The 24,896-nt window shown below is 38.5% G+C and overlaps 1 protein-coding gene across 2 annotated transcripts in view; it reads right to left on the bottom strand.

The window, feature by feature from the left end:
- The window catches only part of INSC (INSC spindle orientation adaptor protein), a 213,932-nt gene that overhangs the window by 136,091 nt on the left and 52,945 nt on the right, over nucleotides 1-24,896 (bottom strand). For both annotated transcript variants that reach the window (XM_080404757.1, XM_080404756.1), the window contains exon 3: nucleotides 15,283-15,376. In XM_080404757.1, coding sequence (XP_080260883.1) covers nucleotides 15,283-15,335 — 53 coding nt within the window. In that variant the 5' untranslated portion in view covers nucleotides 15,336-15,376. The remainder of the gene's footprint in view (nucleotides 1-15,282; nucleotides 15,377-24,896) is intronic.

Below are 24,896 nucleotides of genomic sequence, written 5' to 3'. Positions count from 1 at the left end.
TTGAAGCATCTGGAACTACAGTAGAACAATACTGTGTCTGATGCACATTTTTAAATACCTACCTCTTTTGCAGCAGGGCAGAGTTGTAGCAGTTTACTCAGTTGGACTATCTTCACACTTTACCAAGAAAAAGGTCAATCTGTCACCCTACAGCTGAACCACAGAGAACATTCAATGCAGTTCCAGCCCTTCTTAGCAGAACAAAATGCTTGGGGGAAAAAATAGCTTATTTTCGCCTGGCAGTAGCACACTGATTTCTTTCCAGGTTGTTCCTGGTTCTTTAGCCAAGAGCAATACAATTAGACTCTCTACCCAGCAAAACCAGGAGTGTTTCAACGTAATTACTTCCTGATTCATTCTCACAACATAAATACAGCCCTTACTCCTTCACATCAGGACTGTGCCACAGGAAGTTTCCACAGCCTTAAGAAAAGTTTGTTTCCTTTAAATGAGATAGAAAAAACAGCTTTATGCCTGAACCATTATTGAGGGAAGGTTCTATCAAAAGAATGCAAAAAAAAAAAAAGTGAAGAGACATTGCCGTATTTCTCCATAATGACTTCCCACTAGGTGCACTGAGCTATTTAATTTTATTAAATAGTAGCATAAAAATATTGTTACCTGAAATCTGGAAGTCTGAAGACTTCAATGATATTCTCAAGATTACAAACCCAACTTAAACACCTGTGAATAAAGGACTTTTGACTGTTGCAGGCTGAATGCTTGTAATATTCACTAGGTCACTGCCAAGGTCTCATCCTTTAAGTCTTAAAGACAGGACAGTATGTCAGATTTTATACTGAAAATTTTAGCCTTAGTAGTTTGATCTAAATGAATTAAATTTGAAAGTGGCTTTTAAAAAGGTGTCATTTTGCATCAATGGCACAAAACAGAAATTTCTGATCTTGAATTCTGAAGCCACTGCCCCAGAATTTTCACGCCTGGACTGTAAGTCAGCCTGCAGACAACTATGGCTCCATTACTTTGGGATCCTGACAAATAAGAGTAACAATCTGAATAGGTATCATTAGCTGAATTTACTGCTTACTGATTCTAATATTTTCCTGCCCTTTGCTTTGTATTCCACTCTCTCCCCGCACCCCTCCAACACCCCCCCACCCCCTGCCCCCCTTCATGCTTACCCAGAAGCAAACTGGCTAACACATACAACATTTAAATCAATTTGATCAAAGTTTGGAAAACCAGTTGTCATGGTTTAACCTGAAACCAGGACACCAGTCTATAAATACATTAAAAGTATAAACATTTTTGTAAAAAGGTGAAGAAACAGAAAGAAATCACCTGCTGCAAGCAGGAGATGGAACTACATTTCACAAGATTCTTTCCAAACCTCCTTCTTTGATTTAAATAAATCTCGGAAATCAAAGGTGAATTAGTGAAGTCATTAAAACAGTAATTTCACATACTGAATACAGATTATCCTCTTCACATATAAACTGTTTCCCCTCAATGAAGATGACATAATTCTAATTCCAATCTAATAAAAATCTAATTCTAATAATTTCACAGGATTAAAAAAAAGAAAATTTTACACCAAAAAAAAAGGGTAACATTCTGGCTACTTTTTCAAAGCTGCTCAGCTATGCTACAAGGGCAAAAGAAGGTCAGAATCTTCTGTGATGAGAATATCTGAGGCTCTCTGGCCACAAGCTGGAAGTAGTCAGAGAAGTCACAGACCACCCTGTTCACTGCCAGTGTGGTGACTCTATTGGCAGGCCTGTGTGTTGGGAGACCTCAGACCCTGTTAAAACTTACCATTTATTTCTCCCAGTTAGCACTACACTGTGTTCTGCAGAATATTTTTTAAAATTAAAAATTTGATGGAATATTGCACTGTGAATGTTTGTTTCCTGGCTAGTTAGAAGCCATGGATGCATAATCATGTAATATCCTTTACTTTTCAATTTATTTACTTTAAAAATACAGATAAACCAAATTAATTTACCCTTCTTGCATAAGTAGTATCAAAAATATTTTTTAATTGCTGTAACAAAGTAACTTACTTCCTGCATCAAGGCTCCAAACTGGATCTAAAGTTCATTTCAAAGTGCAAGCTAGTTAAATTCCAAAAATGAAACATTTACATGTGCCCAGATGATACTGAACGAGACATTGTTGCTCTGTAGCACTTCCCAAAATGTTGCTTTCAGCTATCTTGCTATCCACTGAATAACCTCAGTCTACTTTGATACCATTTCCTAGTTCTCCCCTTCTTCCTCCAATAATTTTCTCAACTTTTCCTGTCTATTCTGAGCTCAGTCCTGCTGCCATTGAAGATAATAGAAAAATATTTCCATTAACTTCAGTTGGACAGAATATTATGTTCTTGATGTAGATGTTTCCTATATTTCCATCGTACCCCTGGAATAACTTCAACAATAAAGTATCCACAGAAAGCAAGTTAAAAAAATTCAAATACCTGAAGAATGGTCTATACATGCAACATAATAAAAAGTTTTTTCTTTAAAAATAAGTAAAAGATTGCATACCTGAAGTCCTTTAGGCACAGTGCCCTAAATAAAATAACATATATATATATACACACACACACACACTTCATCACACTCTTTAAAAATTCTGTAAGGAGCTAAAAGAATCAACTGGTATTGCTAACAGTCACATTTCAGCTTAATGTTAAACTCCTGTATGCATTTCACTCCATCACTCCAAACCCCTCAGGGTTAATATGAGCTCAGAAATCCAACCGCTAACAGACACTAGCAAATTTAATGAGACTAGAAATGAGGTCAGACCAGCACATTCCTTAAGATCACTAAACTATTTGTCAAAAAGGGAAAAAAGAAAAAAAAACGTTTACAAAGTTGTTGCATTGTTCTGCTAGCTTTCGTAAATCTGCTCGTTACAGGTTACTGAACAACTGGCTGCAATATCCTCCCACCATCCCCAGGCAGCAGTGAACCAGATTAAGAGAGACCAGGCAATTAAGTAAGGAAGAAAATCCCAGGAAATGTGAAGTGACAAATATTGTATTTAACACAATATGGTACTAGTATTTCTAGCAAATAGCTGAGAAGACAAGTCATAGTAAGATCATTAAAATATCCTTAATGAAGTGATTTATTTTTTTAAAATCAGATTGTGGGAAAACACCTCAGAAATAACAAAGTATGGGTAATTAATCATCACCCTCTGTTATAGCCACCGTTGTAAAGTCAGTTTAGTGAATTCACTTGCCAGGCAACACCACTGTAAAAGTGGTGGTAAGATGTAACACATAGAAAGAACATGTTTCTGTCAACAGTAACATACTCTTCCCATTTACTGAAAGCAGCTGCTGGGTAGTATTCAACATTACCAACCTGAAGCAGTGCAATGGGATGATGCACATGTATCGGGCACAACAAGGCATATGAGGTCATAACATATCAAGTGCTATGTAAGTATAATTAAAATAGCAACTTGTGGAGATAGGCTAATAAGGACTTCCATTGCATTTCCCCAGCTGAGGCAGAGGAAGGAAAGACACAGGAAGGTAAAGTGGCTTGCCTAAGGTAAAAATATTAATCAGCATTTCAACCAGGGCAGAATCAGAAGGAATGACATATAATGCTAAATCAAAATTGAAGTTTCAACAAACCTTACTCCCCTTCTGAAGGCAGATGGCAACACTGTCTTTTCTCACAATAAGGTAATAACAAATTCAGTGAATCTGCTTTCTTGAGCATTAAGATCCCTTCATTAGTCTGATCTCTTTTCAAGTTGCATGGAGGTATATTCCCATTAAGGAAGACCACTTGGCTCTCTTCCCTCTTGGTTAGCACAGTGAAGTTGTATGTCCCTGGAACACTTCAACAAAGCTTACATTTTATACAGGAAAGATATTTCAGGTATACTTAAGTCAACAGACAGGATTTCATCCTTAATTGCCTTCTAGGGCTAACAAGAACGATTGCAGCTACTTTACTAACACGATGAGAACAATAATATAGCTCAGCTGCTAAAATGAGGCACAAAAGTGTGGATCTTTATTCTTGGCAGTGGAATACTAAATTCAGATTGCTTGGTATGCACAAAATTGCATAGAAAGTCAAGATCTCCCAGTAGTTTTGCAAAACAGGTAAAAACCCCATACTGTAAATGGAAAAACAAAGATACAGCTTTTACTGTAATTTGTCTAAGTTCATAAAGACCTGTAAAGTAATCAAGTTAAAGATTAAACACTGCATGCTCAATGTTTTCCTTGTAAGCTGTACTGTTCATAGCTAATATATGTAACTTTGCATTCCTGAAGGCTCCTTATAACTTACAAACAATTTCATGTGTGACCAAACTTGCTAAAAAATAAAAAAAAATTTCTAAGATTCACACCAAAACCTGCAGTCAGTGCAGCAAAAAACTTCTCTGTACAGTTCACAGGCAGGGCTTGAGGACTCCTATACTTATGTGGAACAGAATAGGAACAAGGATGCAGCCAATTTCAGGATGACCTGCCAAAGACAGCTTTACCATTTCCAGCTCACAGTTCTTAACACACAGGAGACAGCATCTGAAGGCAGCCTCAACCCCTTCAACGCAGCATCACTGCCAGGCACACAGCATTGCTCTGCGACCACATGAGACATGACTGCAAGATACGGGCTTGAGTTCTGAGAGACACAGCCCTCTGAGTTCTTCCCATTCTTAAGTGCAAGACTGACCACTCCTTATCTTGTGTGTCACAAGACATCAAAGTATCATGATCCTTGTTTCTTACTCTATACTCTTTTTTCCTTTTTAGCCATATAGCGGCTGGGAGAGGTTCCTTCTGCATATCCCTTCCCCACAACTAACACACTGGGTTCAGAAAGAATATGCTTGCAGTTCAGGCATAGTATTCTTCGATGCCAGGAAACACACAGACAATACAGAGTCCAAGAATGTGGCTCCTACCAGCTATCGACAGCGGAAACATTATTACATAACATTATTGCCCAACAACAACTCAACCAAAAAGAGCCATTTAACTTTCATGGTAGATTTAGGAGGTTTTTCTTAAGGCTTTGCAGCAAATAAGCAAGATGCCTGGATACTTTACTTAAGATTGTACCAAAACTAGACAGTTTCAGGTATTGAATTTTGTCTTTTTTTTTTTTTTTTTTTTTTTTTTTTTTTTAGGGGGGTATGTGTGTGTCTGCACGCATGTGGGACACAACCTGTGAACAAAAAAGGAAGACTGTTAACACTAAAACAGGCATAAAGTGCAAATCATTATAATAATAGACAGACAATGCTGAAATAAAATTCTGAATTAAAAAACAAAGATGACAATATAAATACAATTACTTTACAATTTAAAAATTCCATGAGCTTCACATAGTACAGCTGATACATCCCAAAATTCCAAGAATCCATCCACATTTACTATACACATAGACTTCACAAAGCAGATAAATATCAAATTGCAGTAAAAATATTTGGTAGACAAAAAGAAATCAAAGTGTTTGTGTCAATTAATGCATCATTCACATTGTTAAATTCACAAACAAGACAGATTACTCCCACATGCAAGATAAAAACTTAAACACATAACTAGCAAGACTGCTGAAAACAGAGCACAGACATCCAACAGGAATGGTAGAATAACGTGTAACCCTGATCAGCATTTTTTCATAAATGTGCTACAGAAAAACAAGTATGAAGAAGATTGGAATGCAAGTAAACATAACCAACCACAAACAACACACAAATTCTTTGCAAAGATCTGGCTAGTACTAGGGAAAATTTGCAGAAGCACAAACCACAGAGTCAAAGCCATAAAAAAAACGGCTGGAAGAACTAGCTAAAGGGTGTAAAATTGTCAGGATTACTGATTTGATGTCACAATGAAAGTTTCATGCAATAGTTGTGAAGATACGGTCAGAAAGCATCATCTATATCTAGCAGATAAGGTAACCTAACATTCAGGCAAGTCCTGTTGCTGTTATTTCAGACATTGATTTGAGGGTACTTTCTGAAAAGGATACCAAGTCCCAAACACAGGACATTTGTCAGGCAAACAGGGACTGCAATTTCTCTAACACACAAAAAGAGTTTTCTATAAACTTTATCTATAAACTCCCACATTTCAAAAAAATGCATTCTGAAAATAATCAGCCAAAGTTCTATGGTCAAGCTTACACCAGCAGTAGCTTGACCTCTTTACAGTGCTTGTGTGCCACATACTACGAAACATGTTACTGACCCTGACAAGAGGGATTAAAGATAAAACTCTTAACTGTAAGGATGAAAGATGATACTTAATCGCTTTAAAAGTTCACAACTAACAGTAAGCCACAAATATGCAGTCCCAACTTTCGTGAAAAAAAGGTCTAGTGAAGCCAGTTGAACAGATTGTTTAAATTCATCTATTTGTTCACATTTTGAAGTCATCGTAATTTCACAATTACTATAATAGAGAATTACTCAAATTGTCTTCAGGTTAAAAGCCAGAATTCTTTTATGACTTCTATAGTTCAACATAAAATATTTTACAGCATAGCTCTGGGAAGCAATATAGTATGTTTCCATAGCATGCTATACAACAGAATATAAAGATACAGTGATAAAACTATCAGAATGAAAAAGTTAGGAAACATCTTGTATTCTGGCAGACTTGTACTTTTATCCATTTTTGGGGTGTGCAATTGAAATGCAATTATTTTTACTGCCTGCAAGCTAAACTGCTGACCTGCATTTTAACATCCTGGATGTAGGAAGAGACATTTTATCCAGGGATTCAAAACAAAACCAAAAGATATCTCTTGATTTCATATTCCTCATGAATGCCACCCGAGTGATGGCAAATCAATAGTCACTACTTTACTAACATCGTCCTTTGGATTCAGTCTGCTAGCATACCTGAAAATCCTTCCCAGAGGGACCATATGAATACACAAAATCTGCGTTAACCACCATCAAAACTCCCACAAACAACCCAGCTTTCAGTTTGGTTACAGGTGGAATATAAATCACTAAAATCAGATATACTCCGTAGTAAAGCAAGTTGCCTTTCTAAAGCTATAAAATTCTTTGCAGAATTGTTATAGGTAACAGAGTGAAATGAAAAGAATACAAGGTCATTAAATGAGGCATCATTAGTGCCTTGAGCTATGCAATAACTGAATTTATTCCTTGTCACCCGAAAGTAACTTTATTGCTTTATTGGCAGAGCACTTTCTCTGTAGTACTCTGCTCCTACAGCTTACTGCAAAAAGAGGTGTTGTGTTTTTGTTGTTTTTTTTTTAAAGAAATTCAATTCCCCAGCAAGCCTTCCATTCTTGAATGGTTTTTAAAAATTTATAGTGCAGTGATTCACAGAGTCATTCGTAAGCACATTGAACTTGGAACTCTGCAAATCTTCAGTTCTAGCTCTTGTATTATAGATAACATTCATTTTTTTCCTCTATAGTTTCTTACAATCTTTATCCGAATGCTTTAGAACAGCCACAGAATACAAGTTCCTGACATCATCCAAATAAAACTGATTATAGGGAATTGTGGTGGGTTAACTCTGGCTGAATGCCAGGTGCCCACCAAAGTTGGTCTATCACTCGCCTCCTCAACCAGCCAGGGGAGAGAAAATACAACAAAAGGCTCATGGGTTGAGATAAAGACAGAGACATCACTCAGCAATTATCATCACTGGCAAAACAAACTTGACTTGGGGAAATTAGTTTAATTTATTACCATTCAAATTGGAAAAACACCTTCCCCCAACCCAGGATTGACAATTCCCAATTTCTCTACCTCCCCCCCCACGAAGCGGCACAGGGCAACAGTCACATGTTGTTTCTGCTGCTCCTTCCTCCTCACGCTCTTCCCCTGCTCCAGCATGGGGTCCTTCCCACAGTAGTTCTCCATGAACTTTCCTTCCCACAGGCTGCAGTTCTTCACAAACTGCTCCAGCGTGGGTCCCTTCCACAGGGTGCAGTTCCTTCAGGAACAGACTGCTCCAGCACAGGTCCCTCACAAGGTCACAAGCCCTGCCAGCAAACCTGCCCCAGCCTAGGCTCTTCTCTCCACAGGGCCCAAAAGTCCCGCCAGCAAGCCTGCTTCAGCACAGGCTTCCCGTGGGTCACAGCCTTCTTTGGGCATCCCCCTACTCTGGCATTGGGCTTCTCTACAGGCTGCAGGTGATCTGCTCCACCATTAACCTCCATAGGCAGAGGGGGAGAGCTTGCCTCACCATGGTCTTCACCACAGGCTGCCAGGGAATCTGCTCCGGTGCCTAGAACACCTCCTGCTCCTCCTTCTGCACTGACCTGGGGGTCTGCAGGCCCGTTTCTCTCGCACATATCCTCATTCCTCTCTTCTGCTGGTGCAAAACTATTTTTTCTCCCTTTTAAATTATGTTATCCCAGAGGCTCTGCTACTGTCACTGATGGGCTCAGCCTTGGATAGCAGTGGGTTCATCTTGGAGCTGGCTGGCATTGGCTTCAGTGGACATGGGGGAAGCTTCTAACACCTTCTCACAGAAGCCACCCCTATAGCTCACCCTCCACTACCAAAATCTTGCCATGCAAACCTGCTACAGGAATGTAAGATTCAAATTAGCAGGGCAAGTTCTATACACAGCAAGTAGCCTGTAAAATACAAACAGGAACTACAACTGTTGTTTTCTACTTTCATGGAGTGCTTGTCAGACAGGAAGTTTAGTTTTGCAGATGTAGGTGGGAAAAGCCAGAAATACAGAACAAGCCACTGAAAAACAGCAGCAGATACTGTAGGAAACCGTGAAATAGAAAGAATTCAGCCCTTACAGAAGGTGTCTATAAAGTGTAAGGATGTATACAATCACCGATTAGACAAAGCATTTACAGCACTTGTACTTAAACATGGTTTTATAATTAATTATGAACTTAAGCACAGTCTTAACAGTTGTGCATACTTACAAATGGATTGCTCATTCTTGAAGAGTCAAGTGCTATTAAAAATAAAATGAAAAAGGCAAATTTTGTGAGGACAGGCACTAGTAACAGAAGTGGTAACTAAGTGCAGAAGCCATGCAGATACAAAGTAGAAAGGTAACAAGAACAGATAGTTTAAAAAAAGAATAGACCAGAATGAGTTAAATGGGAATAACCTTTATTCAGGTTATTTACAGAAGCCTAATCCCTAAGAATCATTTAGTTGAGAGGTTCATATCTAAGAAAATAGGTAGCTAACCAAAAAGGAAATGTTTCAATGAACTGACATGCAACCAAACAAGTTACTGCCCAAAATTCAGTCAAAACCAGAGCTTCACTTGACCTCAGGCCAGATGAACAGGTGGCATCAAAACCTAGATTCCCATCACTTACAGAATACAAGGGGCAAGAATCATTGACTAGCCGAATAAAAAGGAAAATATCTGTGCAATTTTGGCCAAGACTCAATTTTTATGACTGGATAACATAATTTCCCTGCCTTCAACTCTTGAGAACTAAATCACCAAGTATTTGTGAAATTTTAGACACTCCAGGGATAGAAACCCAGTAGGTGGATTCATTCTTTTCCTGACAGCCTTATTTGGAGTTCTATTTCTTAATAAAAAACTTCTGAACACAAGATTAAATATGTTGAAAGGCTCTTCACATATCTTATACCTCAAACTCAGTTTGTTATTAAAAGACCTCTTCTCAGCCACAGGAAGCTCCAGAAGCAAAATCTGATGTGAATAGTCCTTGAAACAATTCAGTTCCTGAACAGGTAGAAACGTATCTTACTCTACAAAGATTTTTTATTTGTTTTTAACCATATATCTTCCTTCCTAGGAATATTTTGCCAAGCATTGGGTTTCCTTGCATGAGAAATGCAGTTTCAGTTATTAAAAAAAAAAATCCATTTTACAGTGCTATATTTTTCATCTCATATGCCCATATGTTCCGTAAAGTTCTGCAAGTCTGTCACCCTAATTTGGCAGAGAAACAAGTGGAATCCAATGCAGTTTCTGCAGCATAGAAATTCTGAATTTCTCTTGCTTGTATTTCAAGTCTCAGCCTTCAGCAAACTTTATCTGTCAATTCCAAACTAGGTCTCAGTACCTTAAGCTACTGTTAACTCAAGAGCCATCGCAGTGTAAGCCTTGCAATAGTTCTGTTGCTATGTTGCCATCTCAGCTATGTGAAGGCTTCTTGCACAGACCTTCCTAAGGCCCTGTTCTTGCTGCATGTTAGAGAAACACATTCCTCAGCACAAACTATTATTTCTGAAAATGTTTCAAATCTGAACTTGAAGAACACATCGATTTTTGTGAATTACACTGGCAAATACCAGCTACTGGGTTTGGTCATGGGGGTTGTTTGTTTGTTTTGGGGGGAGTTTTGGTGGTGGTGGTTTGGTTTTGGTTGTTTTTTGGTTTGGGGGGGGGGGGGGGTGCGGGTGGTGGTGGTGGTATTTTTTTACTCCATCTATTTCAGGGTACTTGAGTTTGAGGCAAGATGGTTATAATTCTACCTGGACTTAAAAGACATACTTCTGTTAAATCAACCATATTCTTGCTTTCATTGTAAAGTCATGCCTATGACAGGATTTTTGAAGTCATTTTATGAATCTCCCATGTTCAGTGATTTCCATCATGTTTTACATAGTGTACAGACCAGATATAGTCACTACAGCTTGTACAGCTCCTTTCACCAGAGACAGCATGCATGCACAGTGAGGAGATCTCCAGCTATCCCACTACCTACCATGCAGATATACAAAAATAAAACTGCAATAAATAGAAAAACTTAAGATGAGTAAGAAGTAGGCTAAAAAAACCCAAAAGGCATACTGGAAAGATTTCTTAAAAGCTGACAGATATTCTAACACTGATATACTTAATAACAGAGGACATGTTAATCTGAACTTACATAACAGGACACCCAAGTAGATCCTCTACAGAAGTTACCAGAACACCTGCAGATACATAGTACCTTTTAAAGAGCAATGCAGGGCTATAAATATGCATGGCATGACCTCATTCATTGTTCTTTCATAGGACAATGTTCTTTAGTTCAACAAAAAAAAAAAAAGAAGAAAGTAACAAAAGGAGGAAGGACTGTCTTTTGGTTAAGAACCGGGAGACAGGAAAGCTAGATTCTATTTTTGGCTCTGCCACAGAAGTCCATTATGGCAAACTTTTCCAGCTTTAGGGTATCAAATCAAGGAAGTGATTTTGAGAGATGAAATTCTACAGAGGACTTAACCACAAGTACCTATATTTGAAAGGTTTGCCTTCTTTCTCTGCCTCACCTCCATCTGAAGCAGTGATAAAAATTCTCATCTATATCCCAATGTTGATGTAAACTTCCATCAGAAAATAACAAAATAATAGTATTAAAAACAGGAAAAATGAACTAATTCTAGACAACTATTAGGTTAAACTTACTAGTCCTCATACACAAAGTATTGGCCTTTTATAAACCAAAAAAAAAACCCCAAACCTTTAAAGAATCAGCATGGCCCTTGGTTTGTATGGAAGTTGAAATTATAACTTCCAGTATCATCATTCATTTTTGAAGCTGTAAGGATGTTTAGACAATGTATTAAACAGTCTAGCAGTGCTGTATTTTTGAGGATAAGGAAGACAAATTCTCTCTGGCCCCACACCCACTTCATTTTCCAGAGTACCTCCAAGATATATAGTCCAAATTTCAACATCTTTCAGCAAGATAAGGGGTTTTATCAGTTTGGGATTTTTGGTTTGTTTTTTGTTTGGTTGGTTGGTTGATTTTGATATTGTTTGGGGGTTTTTGGTGGTGGCAGTGGCAATGGGGTTTTTACCTGATTTCTGTACAAGAACTTCCTTTATTCCTTTTTCAAAAATGTCTAATCATACTGTATTTCTCACAGGTGCAACACTGAACTGAACATGTAATCTAAGAAGCAAAACCAGTGTCCTATTTCACTTCTTGTTATGAGTACTTTTTCTTTAGCTGAATTACTTCAGATTCAGCGCTCCAAATGTTGACTTTAGTTTACCATCCCACATGGAAAGTACAAGAAACCATGATCACAACAAAAACCCTGTGTAATTTACAATTTTAACTTTAAGAAAACAAAAAGGCCAATGAACTTTCATTAGACAGGGCAGGGGGAGAAGAAAAGAAAGGCAGCTTCTTTTACATTGGCTTTCCCATCTGGAAAAACTTCACCAGAAATATGGAAAAACAATACCAATAGAAAGATGTGAGGAAAGAGTCATGACATTTTTCAAAAGCTATACTAAAATAACTACTGCAGAACAGGGATACACGCATCTCTAAGGAATATATCCACACTTCACAGGCAGTAGTGAACTGGCCATCACTTAGGGCAACAGATTATTTTTTATGGTCCTGTAAAGTGCTTTGTGTAGGACTACTGACAGATTTTTGAGAGTAACTAGATCAATTCTTTAGAAAAGTGATCCACTTCCAACTCTTTTCACTCCTAAGAGTCAAAACCATCACTAATTTTAAGTTCCTAACGTGCTGAAACAAAAAATAAAGTTTGTTACAATTATTGTTTTTTCCTCAGGATATAGTTTTAAATACTGTATCCATAGCAGTCTAGATGTCAATTAGAGAAAGCAGGTCTGACAGTATGTTAGAAAACCACCAGCACAGTGACTCAATACCCTAGAGACTTTCCAATACAAGCTGTGATTTCCCACAAAATCTGAGGTGAGAGAAGAGTGTAAATGATTCATGCAGCATAGAGACTTGGTTTCAGTCCCCAGCTCTAAATTCCTTATACAACCAAGATAACTTGACTTTAATAGCTGCTGTGGAAACACTTGGAATCAGTTCATATGTGTATGGTACACTTTTCCTATGTATCAGATATTGTTGCTTGGAGATGTGTCTGCTTTTACTCCTGAAAGATTCTGACCTAAATATGAAGCCAGACATAGTTGTGGTGCTACACAGGACTAAACTCAGCTGGATTTGTGTTACCTTTTTCTTGTGACAGGACACAACAGTGTATGCCCTTAAGTGAATTCAAGTCCCCCTCAGAAAAAGCAGAAGTATGACCTGGAATCCTTAGACAGGCATACATCCTATGTTTGGCTACAGGGACAATAAATACATAATACTTGAATCTTGTTAACTCTTTTGAAACCTGACTTAATCCTTTGAAAATCCCTATAGGATTCATATCACTCCTTTCTCCAACCCAGTGAAACAACTTAATCTCACATAAATTCCATTTCTTTGGAAAAGCTATTATGTTGACTGTTTAAAAACAAATAATCAAGAGAAGCATTTTGTACAATTCCTGGGCTTTATTGATCTAGTCCATACTGTGTTATTTCTGCAAAATTCTTAGATTAAAAATGTATTTCCTCATTTTCAGTTCCTGCCTACCTGTGCCTTCACCTGCACCACCACCGACAACTTCAGCCTGCCCATCTTGTTACATGGGCTTTCTCATAAATAACTCAAAGGGAAAAAGGATTCTCTTTAAAAATAACAACAGAAAATAAGAGCTTTTTATTTTCTTGAAGGTGAGGGGATATTTATTTATTTTTAAGTTTCACTATATAGAATTGCCCTGCTGAGCCAAGCTGTTTGCCAGAGCGTAGTGTTTGCTGTAAGGCCTGGGCCAGACCACTGCTTGTGCTAAGATACATGGTAGCACAGAGTCAAAGTAAGGTGGCATGGTTTTGTTCACATAGCATGGCAGAGTTCTGCTTCCCTGAATGCAGTAGAACTGACCTGCAGACAGTTTCCTTTTCCAGAAATCTCTAGCTTACAAAATTCAAGGCTTTGCAGTTCTGTGTTGCCGTTACCTTTGAGTGCTGCACACGTTACTCTTACTCCACATTTCTAGGTGTTAGCATAGAGAGCCTGCAGCTAATTTCTCCTTTTATGTATTGGGAGACAAAATTTGCACCACCAACCTGGATCAGCCCTTGTCACCCACAGAACCTACTGCCTTTGGTTCCCTTTGCAGCTAGTTTGCTACTGTAATAAGTGGCTTTACTGGTCCATTTTGCAACCTAAGTTCTTGGCATAGAAGTTAGCATTAACAACTACTTGGACCTTGGATCCAGGATTCAACTTCTGGAACCCAATAGTTATCACCAAGCAATCAACCCCTATGTCTGTCACCTCATCTGACCATTGGGTTAGCCTGAGTATTTGCATAGCAAAGTCATTAGTCTGTCTTCACTACTGTGTGCATCTGAAGTGATATTCCATGGCTCCATCCCATGGAAGAAAATGAAACAAGGCAGGATACCTCACTGCTGTTTATGCTAGTCCACTCCATGCTGGGGTATTCAGGGCTCCTAGGACTCACTTATTTCCAAGGCAAGTTGTGGCCAGAATCTAATGAACAGTACCAGTTAGCTTGGCACCCGAGATCCCCAAACCATGTTCCTCCACACAGTATTTCTTCCAGAAGACAATATACTTATGATTTTACTGTGACTGTGAACTTCATGGCATTACCAAAGTATCAGCTGGAAGACTCTGGTAGGGAAATGTAGAGAAATACCAAATTCCCAATGAAGAAAAGCATTTCATTTTGAGGTTGCATGTCAGCAGCAAGTTAATTATGATAAAGAATTACAATCTGACCTGAACAAAGAAGACTAGGAGCAAGACTGAAGTTTCAATCCTTTTTATTTCTGATTTTATTCCTGCATGCAGCAGACCCCACCCCCACCCCCACCCCAAAAAAAAAAGAACCCAAAGAGTTCTGCTACATATCAAGACTGTAGTTCACCGAGGATGTAGAAGCTGTATTCATTACTTTTTTTTTTTTTCTTTTCATGGAACCTCTATTATGCTAGAATTGAAACTATACTACACAGATACAGCTACTAGATGCTAACCAACAGCCAGATTTTAAAAACTTGTTGATTAAAGTCACCAATGTCTCGTATCCCCCCAGGGCACCATAGACTGGAGAGATTATGCTACAAGCTTTGTATCATTACCATAGCTACACCTAAAGAAAGTTCACCAGGTTAAAGAAATTTCTGAAGATAGCTGAAAACTGTGAATATAGTGCAGCAAGTTCCAGCTATTTCCATCACGACAAAGAACTGATCCAGTAAATAACAGTTGCATCTCTACTGCAAACGTGTTCATCCATTTAAAATGACTGCATATTCACTGTCATGATTTACCAGACTTCAGGTATACAAATTTGCAAATGCCTTGAGAAATACATCCCAGATTTCCACATTAATTCTCAACATTTTGTATGAACATTACCTAAACCTGAGTTTAAAAATGAGTTTTTAAGCATGTTTGCATCCTCAAAGTGCAACTGCAGCCTTAGAAGCATTTAATCACTCAAGTCTGGATGACAGAGTGCACCACTCACCGCTGAACTGGTAAAGGAAGGGAATCTAAGTGGTCCTCGCCCTTAAAAGCCATATTTATCCTATTTTCATGTGCACCTCTCCATAGGCTGGAATCTAGAAAAAAAAAACAAAAAGTAATTTAGTAAATCCAGGGAAACTCAGACCTCTTCAGCCCAGGGTGGCATGGCATTCTCCTACTGATCTCTGAAGCCAACTCATTAACAACAATTCAAAAGGCATCTTTTCCTCAGACTACCACACAACTCCAGCAGATAATGAAGGCCACTAAGTAAATTTCAAGGCATAAGGAACATAGGGTTTACATATTCCTGAACTTCTTGGACTATTGCACAGGTCAGAGTCATCTGGGTTGAACATTGCTGAGTTTATAGTGAGTTATTTTTTAGCCTAATTTATTTTGAATTAACTTAAACTGTGGAGGAAATAGATTTAGTATGATTGTAATTCTTCAGGTTATTGCAATCATTCTCATGAAAGAAAGCAAGTGTATATTATGATTTCAGGATCATTTTACACTACATTTAAAGAAAGGCCCTTGATGTCTAAGTTACTGAAGTACTGGCTCCTTCCTTCCATGGTAAATGATTTCATTTTTCTTTTAATTTGAAATGCTGTACACATCTTTTTCCTTTATACCTGGTGACCAAGAGATGCATCCAAACATTATTGTACTACAGAGGCAAGACAGAAGGAGAAAGGAGAAAGAGAGCCTCCCCATTTTTGCCAAAAGGAGTCATGCAGTCTCCCTTCCTCTTCTTTCAATTAGTCCCATCTTACATTAGGGTATTACCTACTACAGATCAATGCATATTCCTCAGCGAAAGCCAGAGAGGGCCTATCCTACCAAAAAAAGGTGAAGTCATTCCCACTCACTCACACCGCTAGAGGAAAATTAATGCAAAATATTTGAAGGAAAAGATTAATCTGTGACTCAAGAAGAACAAGGAGGAGACAGGAACAGTGAGAAAATTATGCTTTCTCAGATATGAAGAAAAAATTGAGATTGATGGATCTCTCTTGGAGAAAATACTTTACACAGGAAATTAACACTGTTTGTGTCACCAGATAAGACAGAATGTTTTTGATTTAGCCACTTGTGAAATTCTGCCATTTGGTTATTGCCTACATTCTGCAAGCTGAGTCAGCCATCATTTAAGATATTTGCCATTCCAAATTGCTCTTAATTGACACAGAGTGGTCCTCAGCATCTTTGCTAGCAAACTGATCTTGTTGCTAATGCATGTCCCTGTTTTTTTCCCCCCAAGATCCCACTAACATTGTCCTGAGTACATAAAAGTATTTCAACCAAAGTAATGCACTCACACACTCCATCCAGTATTATCACCAGATTGCTTTGGAGACTGTGTCATCCTGTTTTCCTCCCTACCCCCTAAACTTTCCTGGAAATAAACTTAATCTTCTTAGTCCATCCATCTAATGAAAGAGTATATTGAAATACGGGAGAAATCTGCTTAGAAAAAAAAATGGCAATTTAAGCGTTACTTAATTTTCTGATTTAGAAAGATCGCAAATATTTGATAGACTGTGCCTGAAAACTTCAGATACCCAAGTATGAAAATATTAGTATGTATTCTGCTCCCATGACACACCAAGATTTGAAAAACAAGCTTCCTGTTGTTGGGTTTTTTTAAGCATTTAGCATATGATACACAGACTTCACTAACAACTGGAATACTTTTTACTAGCATAATTTTTTTCTTTGTCAAAGATACTTAAGATCATTAAATACAAATAATCATATAATCAGATTTACTGGAAATAGCCAATTATCACCATCTTCATTTGGAGAAGACACCCTTAATCAAAGATGAACACATCTGCATAAAATCTTAATTGCTGATTAAGTTTTCCTCTGCTATATACTACCATGTAAAGGACCAAGAAAATAGTCTTTCAGCCTGTAGAAGTACAGACTTCATGGACACCAGCTATCTCTTTCCGCTCAGCATCAGGCACAAGATTTACCTTCTTATGCTACCAACACAAAATCAACAGCTTCCCTTTGGCAAGCTAAAGCTACTTCACCATTAGCTCAGACCACTAATGATTTCTACGCGTACAGATCAAAGCATCTGCTTGTACTCCATTACTTGTGATCAGTGACATAATGTACACAGACATAAATTAGGTTATTGCATGTCAGTGTTCCCTATAAATTAGAAACCTGACAAAAACGCAGCTTTTTTACATGCTGTCTTCCCACAAAACACACATTTATATTATGGCTGAGAGCCTTTAAAACCATGATCAACTCCTACTTAGAGGTTACTTACGCTCCAGGAACAACAACAATATGCCACACCAATATCTTAACCAAACAATCTGTCTCAAGTCTATGATTATATATTAGCTGAAATCTTTAAGCCTAAATTAATGTAGACAACAAGAGGAAGTACTCTCCTTAAGCACCTGGCAGTCAGTCAGAGGACCAAATGTACCCCCAGGACAGCAAAGCCTGCCTAAACCCATGACTACAAGAGAGGTTGAGCCCCAGCAACTGATATGGTACAGGCTGGTCCTGCTCAAAATGGCTCCTCTGTGTACTTGGTGATAATGGTGCTCAATGGCAGATGTTCAGTTTTTGGTGTTCTCATTCATCTTTCTGGGTACAACCATACTTCCTAGTAAAAACCACGACAGGACTGATGAATCCTTCTATTTAGTTGATGCTGCTTTTTATTAAAGGCCACAACACAGTGTTGAGCTTAGTCAGCATCTCCTACTACAGCTGACCATGTAAATGACTCCCTAAGCATCGCCTTAAGTCAAAGCAAGCAGCTTTCAGAAACATCAAAATGTTTCACCTTTACAAAAAAAAAAAATCCTATTTAGGGTTAAAGGCTTCTTTACTCTGGCAAATACAAGACAACTGACATGGAAGAACAGAGACACACTGTTACTAACAAAACCACATATACCAGCAATCCACCATGATAGCCTCTCTGAGGCTTTTTCTTTGAGGGACTGAAAAACAGGTAGGGCAATGTCCACAGCCTCTGCTGCAACTTCTGTCTGAACCTCTGTGCAGAGGCACCAAGAAATTAATACCTTTCACACAACAGTTATACACAACTAAAACAGGTGGTATGCACATGAGTCCATGCGCCCACACAAAGACTGCAAGCATACACCCATGTCTCTCAATCCTTCCCACTAGCTGCTTCCTCACAGATGGTGGAGACAGTGTGGCAGCAAGCAGACCTACAGATCTGAAATAGTGCCTGAAGTCAGAGACCTTTCTCCTAATGACCAATTAAAACAACCCATCCAACTTCAGTTTTCTTAAAAACATATATATACAAAGCTTACATATATATTATGCATATATATATACACACATTTATATATTAAGTATATACATACTAATAGGCAACATTAGCAGAGTTGTACAGGGAGATTAACTTGGGGTTTTTCCCCACTGGCTTCAGTGGCCACTAGCCAGGCTCAAAACTGGTCAGAGATGCCGCCTAGGCAAACTTGTACCAAGCAAAGCAACACTACTTGTAGTTCGTGATGTTGGTCATTTTGGTACAAGTCTAAGCGACACATGCTGAAATAATAAAATTGTCATTCTTGGACTATTATAAGGATTTTTTTTTAATACCTTACATAGGATTTTAGATAAATGTCTGCACATAGACTTGTATTGCAGTTATAAACAGCAATTTATAATTGCTTTAATTCCTCTGGTAGATACCAGTGTGTGTATATGGAACTGGATGTATTCAAGGCAGCAGTCTCTCATTGTGTCCTATCATTTTTCTCTTTGCCATGTCAACACTGAATTGGATTTTAAGATGTTATTTCCTCATGTTTAGTGGATAGATGTACATAAGCAGACCACCAACCACGTTTCAGTCCCATCAAAGACAGCCAAAACTTGCTTTCAGAGAACTACACACAACAAGAACAAAGCATCACACCTGAAACAGCACATAAAGCATTGCTCACAGAAAAAAAGCAGTAGCAGCAGAAGATGTGACCTTCATGGCCAAAACCCCCCAAAAAACATACCACCAGGAAGAGGGAACTTGTATATAAATAAGCACCAGGCCCTGATGCTGGCAACTGACACAGAGAACTAGAAGCAGCTTGAAAAAAACCCTCAAACCAGCCCACCAATAAGTTAAAGGAGTCATCATCTCATCCTAACTTACACCGGCCTTGGCAGCACCTGTGAAACCTGCGCAATGCTTCATTAGTACAGCAATGTAACTGGAAGCTGTTAAAACTGGTTCCACAACGGCACACTGCTCCTGCCCTACAGGAACTCCCTGCTAGTAGTAGCCTCCTGTTGCTCAAGTCTGTTTAGCACTGGAAAGCAGCTTCTACCGTGCAACGCGGCTTTTTAGCCTTCTACAAAATTTGTTATTACTGCAAAGAAAACAGATTGCATCTTGTAAAGTCCCCCATTTTAAATTTCTTCATCATTCAACTTGTTAGCTTATATTTAACAAGGCAGAAATTAGGAGGATTTTAGCAGTCAGGATTCTGTTAGAAACGCATCCATGTCCAATAGTATCACAGTAACAGCAGGTATTCAAGGTGAAATAAGCATGACTCATTTATTCCTGCTACTGATGGCTCCAAAGAAGTTCATCACAAAATTCTGTCCTAAATAATTAAGCTCTGAAACGCACAGTTAAGTTCACAATTTTTAGCTCATTCCCTACACACGTGTCCACCTTTGTAAAGGTTTAAATCAAAAGGCAAATCCATGAACTTTCACCACCCCATTCCTAACCCCTAACATCATAATTTCAACACTAAGAACATCTTAAAATAAGGTCAATCAAGAGTATCAGTTCTCTTTCTGAAAGACAAATTCATGCATCTAGCCTTTGATTATTAATAACCATCAGAATTAGAAAAGCACGTTACCTGTAAGTAATACGGTTAGCCTGAGAATAAGAAGTCATTAGCTAAAAGTAATTTCAGACTAGATATCCCTTGATTAATATGAACAGTTCCTGTCTGTAGTAAAGTATACTCTCTGTTCTGCCAAACAGTGCCTGTCCCTATTTTACAATTCTAGGAGTCTGGGCATCATTAGTTATTATTCTCCTGGTACACAGAATAACTTAATGGAACGCTACATATCAAATTAAGAGCAAAATTCTGACAGCATTTATGTGATAGGTCAGAAAGTAAATACATACACTCTGTCCTTCAGCAAGACATCCGGTCTCATCACAAGTTTTTCACACTAACCATTTGAGGACTCAGGATCCCATTGTCATTTTGCATTATAACAGGTTTATGTAGGCATGAATTAACTACAATAGTAAAAGCCAACTCAGAATTAAGCTGGGTGTCACAAATCTAAGCAGCCATGAAACCAGGAACAGGAAATCAAGAGTACTTCAAACAATGTATTAAAACAGGTTGTATTAGCATGGGATCATATCTACAGATGCATGTACCGCAGTCCTAGAATGCAAAATTAAAACTAGAAAAGGTGGGAACAGACGCTGCCTGCAGCATTCATTCATGTTAGCTGCTCTTGCAGAACCAATAATCAAAGAGGAAGCACTGCTGAGTAGTTTAGGTCTCACACTTCAAGTACAATCTGAAGCACAAATCCATTTTTATTCACACAGGGTTTTCTTTTTAATGCATATTTCTACCCATCTTTTCTATTTTCTGCAGAGAGAGGATCTCATTTTAAACAAGTCTTTATCTTTGACAATACCCCTTTTTATGTATCATAGAATTGTTTGGGTTGAAAGGGACCTTAAAGATCATCTGCTTCCAGCCCCCTGGGGTTGGGTAGGAATACCTTCCACTAGGATCAGGCTGATCAAAACCTCATCCAACCTGGCCTTGAATATATATATATACACACATGTAACATATATGTCATATATTTATATGACATATATTACATTACTATAGTAAATGACATTTTATATTTTAGAAAAATATAAAATTACTTTATAGTACAGTTATTGTATTACTCTATAAATATATGTGTATATAAAAAAGGGTATTATGTGTGTGTATATATATATATATATATATATGTAGCTATTCGTGCAAACTGAAGTCTGCTACTTTTGTGTTCTGGGTTTTTCTCATTTTAGCCTTACTGTACACAGCTATACCTTAGAAATATATGGGATGGGGAATAAAGAGAAGCAGCAGACAAAGTTCTATCTCAGTTCAAATAGATCAACCTGAAAATTACCAATAAGGAACATTACTTTTTAGATCGTAAGATAACATAAGTGCAACATTGTCACCTGCAAATACATGAGGGGGGCATGGGGGGCTGGAAGAAAAAAAAAAAAAAAGGAATCTGAAGCCAGTCCTATTCACCTGCATACACAGTTTGATTCCTTCATTCACTTTGTTTTTAGAGCCTTCACGACACCCTCTTTGAACATACCAAATTTTTTCTTTATTATCACCACAATGCAAAAATCTGCTTTTAAAGCAATTTATATTGAATTGCTCGTTCCAATTCTTCATTCTAGCAAGTGGATCATATGGAAATGCACTAAATAGAATATCTGCAATGCAACCAGAAGATCTGATGGTACTGGGAGGGAAAGCATAGAGCCACATTAGCCAGGTAATCCAGTTTTCTCCATGACACAGATTAGGAATGGTAGAGATCGGTCATCGCGTGCACTAGAGTCAATCCTTTTGCCAAGGCATGAGTTTTCTCACAACATATCTTAAGCAGATTTTCCCAGTTAGATATAAAAATCTCTAGAAAGGTGGAGTTTATATCATCATGGACTACATTATGAAAATACTTCAAATAAGGAGATAGCGCAGGACATAACAGATTTTAAGATTACCTTTCCTCCCCCTCCTCCCACCTTAAAATTATTTTGGGCAAAAAGCCACTGGACTAATCACTTAGTTGGCAGCTTTTATATATATATGTATGTATGTATGTATGTATGTGTGTGTATCAGTGAAAGTCTTTAAAATCTTCCCTTCTGGAAGGCGCACACCGATTTATATAGACAGCAGGATTATGAGAGCAAACAGATTAGTGGTCACATTTTTAACAATAAGCATTTTAGAGGCAGCTTCACTGGAAAAGAATTTGCTTTTGAGGTTCAGGAACTGAATAATAGGCGGCAAGTTGGTGCACTCCAGAGCTATATTTTGGGGTTTTATGTGATGCAGAAAAATCACCATATAAAAATGTTTATTGGTTCTCAGAGCAGTATTAATGCAACTTGCTACCATGAAAATGTGGGGAGGTAAAACTCCTCTATATTTACACTTCCCTTGCTTTCTGACAGACTGTGTAGCACTTCCCCCCAACTTCTTAAAATAAACCAAACAGCCAATTTGACATCACTTGCACCAACACAGGTCTCGATTCAAACACTCACAATAAGGGCATCCCTGTTCCTGGTCACGGTCTCTTGGTTTCAAAAGAGTTTCTGAAGATAAACTAAGCACCGGGGTTTCAGACCACCTCTCTTCACTCTGGATCTCCCTCAGTCACGGCGGTGCCTGTCTCGATGCCCCCTATGTGCTATGAGGGCTTTCTCTTCAAAGACTCCCTGCTGCCATCAGACCGAAGAACAACTCCCCCCTTTCCCCCCCCGCCCTTTTCCCCCCCCCCCCCCCTCCTTTTTTTCTTCCCTTCCCGCCCCGCGCCACTAGACAAAGCAGCAAGTGGGGAGACGCCAGCTGCACACTTCAGTACCTCACAGTACCTCACGGGCGTGCGTTACAGGGCGCGCGCGCTGCCCGCCGGCGCGAACCGGTTGCAGCCAGCCCTGAGGCAAACGGGAGCCCAGCCCAGCCCGCGCTGCCGGGGCGGCGCCGAGGGATCTGCGGCCGCCGCGAGGGGGCCCCTGAGGAGCCTGCAGCCGCTCTGACCGGCGCCGTGAGGAAACCGCTGCCGGCACCCAGCGGCCTCCCAGGTCTCCCCAAAAGTAAGGGCGGTTTGGGTCTCCCACACACTTCCCACTCTCCCCCACACTTCCCACAGTGGCTGTACTAGTCAGGGGGTTGTGTTGATTGGCAATAAGTTAATTCAAGTGAAATTCCCCTGCTTTGGTCTGATTTACACTCGACACCATAGCCACATGCAAACATCCAGTTTAAAGGGTTTAATCTCTGAGAGGAGGTGGGATCGTGTGTCTCTCCAATGTCCGTGTGGGGACATCAGAAATAAAAGGGCTTTTATTTCAACTAGTTGAAAAATAGAAGTTTAAAAAAAACACACAGAAGCAGATTTTGCACCTTATGTTGTACAAGCATATACTACGCTGCTCAGAAGAAATGCCTACAGAATACCATGGTTTTCTGCTATTTAACACAAGGCTGCTAAGCATTATGAAGTTACAGCTAAGATTCATTATTTCCCCTAGAAACATCAAAAAATTTCAAAAGGAGCTGAAAACAGAAAGATGTAAGAAAAAAAAAAAGTCTCCCTTACCAGGCAGGAAATTGGGTAAGTCTTTTTAACTTCTCTTTCTCCAAGTTAAACACGGTTTCAAGTTGTACTTGCCTCAAATACTTCAGTGTTCAATGCTGTAAATAAGTACATAGGGAAGACAGTAACATTATATTTAACAACTTTGATGAAGGGAAAAAGAACAAGGACCTACACAAGTAACTCACTGCAAGGAAAGATGACAATAATATCTTCACACATATCTCTGTGTACAATCCATTTTCTGTAATGAAAGGATTTCGTCTTACTTAATACCCATTCCAGTTAGTCAGACAGGCAGTCTGAAAAACATCTTCACTTACATTGATATTCCTCTAAAGAAAAAAAAAAAATACCTGACATTTTAACAGAGATGAACAAAGCAATATTATTAGTTCAGGTCACAGCCCACAATAGCCAAGTCTCTATTGGAAGTATCACAAGGCATTACATGGTAAACAGTGGTGGTATTTTCACAATATTTGCCATCAGCCATTAAGTTCTTTTATTTTACGGAGTTAATATCCAATTACTCTCTTTTGTCATAACTCTGAAAACCTTAAAACCAGCTTTAGATGAATCTAGATAAACACACATTTACCTAAAAGTTAACACAAACAGAAAAGGCCAAGAATAGCTCTCTCTAGTCATTGAATAACCTATTTGAATTACTAAGAAACTTGCTACTTTTATCACTAAAGTTTATCATAATTCCTCCCCCGCCCTTTTCCTCTATATATTGGGGAAAAGAAAGAAAGGCCAGAGAGCTATAGAAAAGTTAAAATGGAAGGAAGTAAGTGAGAGATGTCAAAGTTATTGCAACAGAATACCAGAACAGGAGATCCAATTTAGCAACAAGTACACACAAGATGAGCCAACATACACCAAGGAACATGTAAAGCAAGTGTGGTTGAGCTATGTACCTTGAAGGATCCCAGCTCTCTCCACTGTGATTCTCCTTTACTAGGCTATCTTCTCGCTAATTGCGGTCTCTACATTTAAGCATGTCTTTTCTAGTTAGAGACAACAAATCCAGTAGACAAACACAAACTTCTTGCTACAAACTGAAAAAAAAAAAAAGTCAGAGTAAGTTTGTAAAATTACTTATACACAAAAAAATATGAAAGTTTGAGCCTACATTAAAGTGTTGTTTCTGTTTCTTGCTTTTTTCCTTTAATAACT

The sequence above is a fragment of the Falco punctatus genome, assembly GCF_963210335.1.
Source record: "Falco punctatus genome assembly, chromosome: 10".
Lineage (NCBI taxonomy): Eukaryota > Metazoa > Chordata > Aves > Falconiformes > Falconidae > Falco > Falco punctatus.
This window is presented reverse-complemented; position numbering and strand designations above follow the sequence as displayed.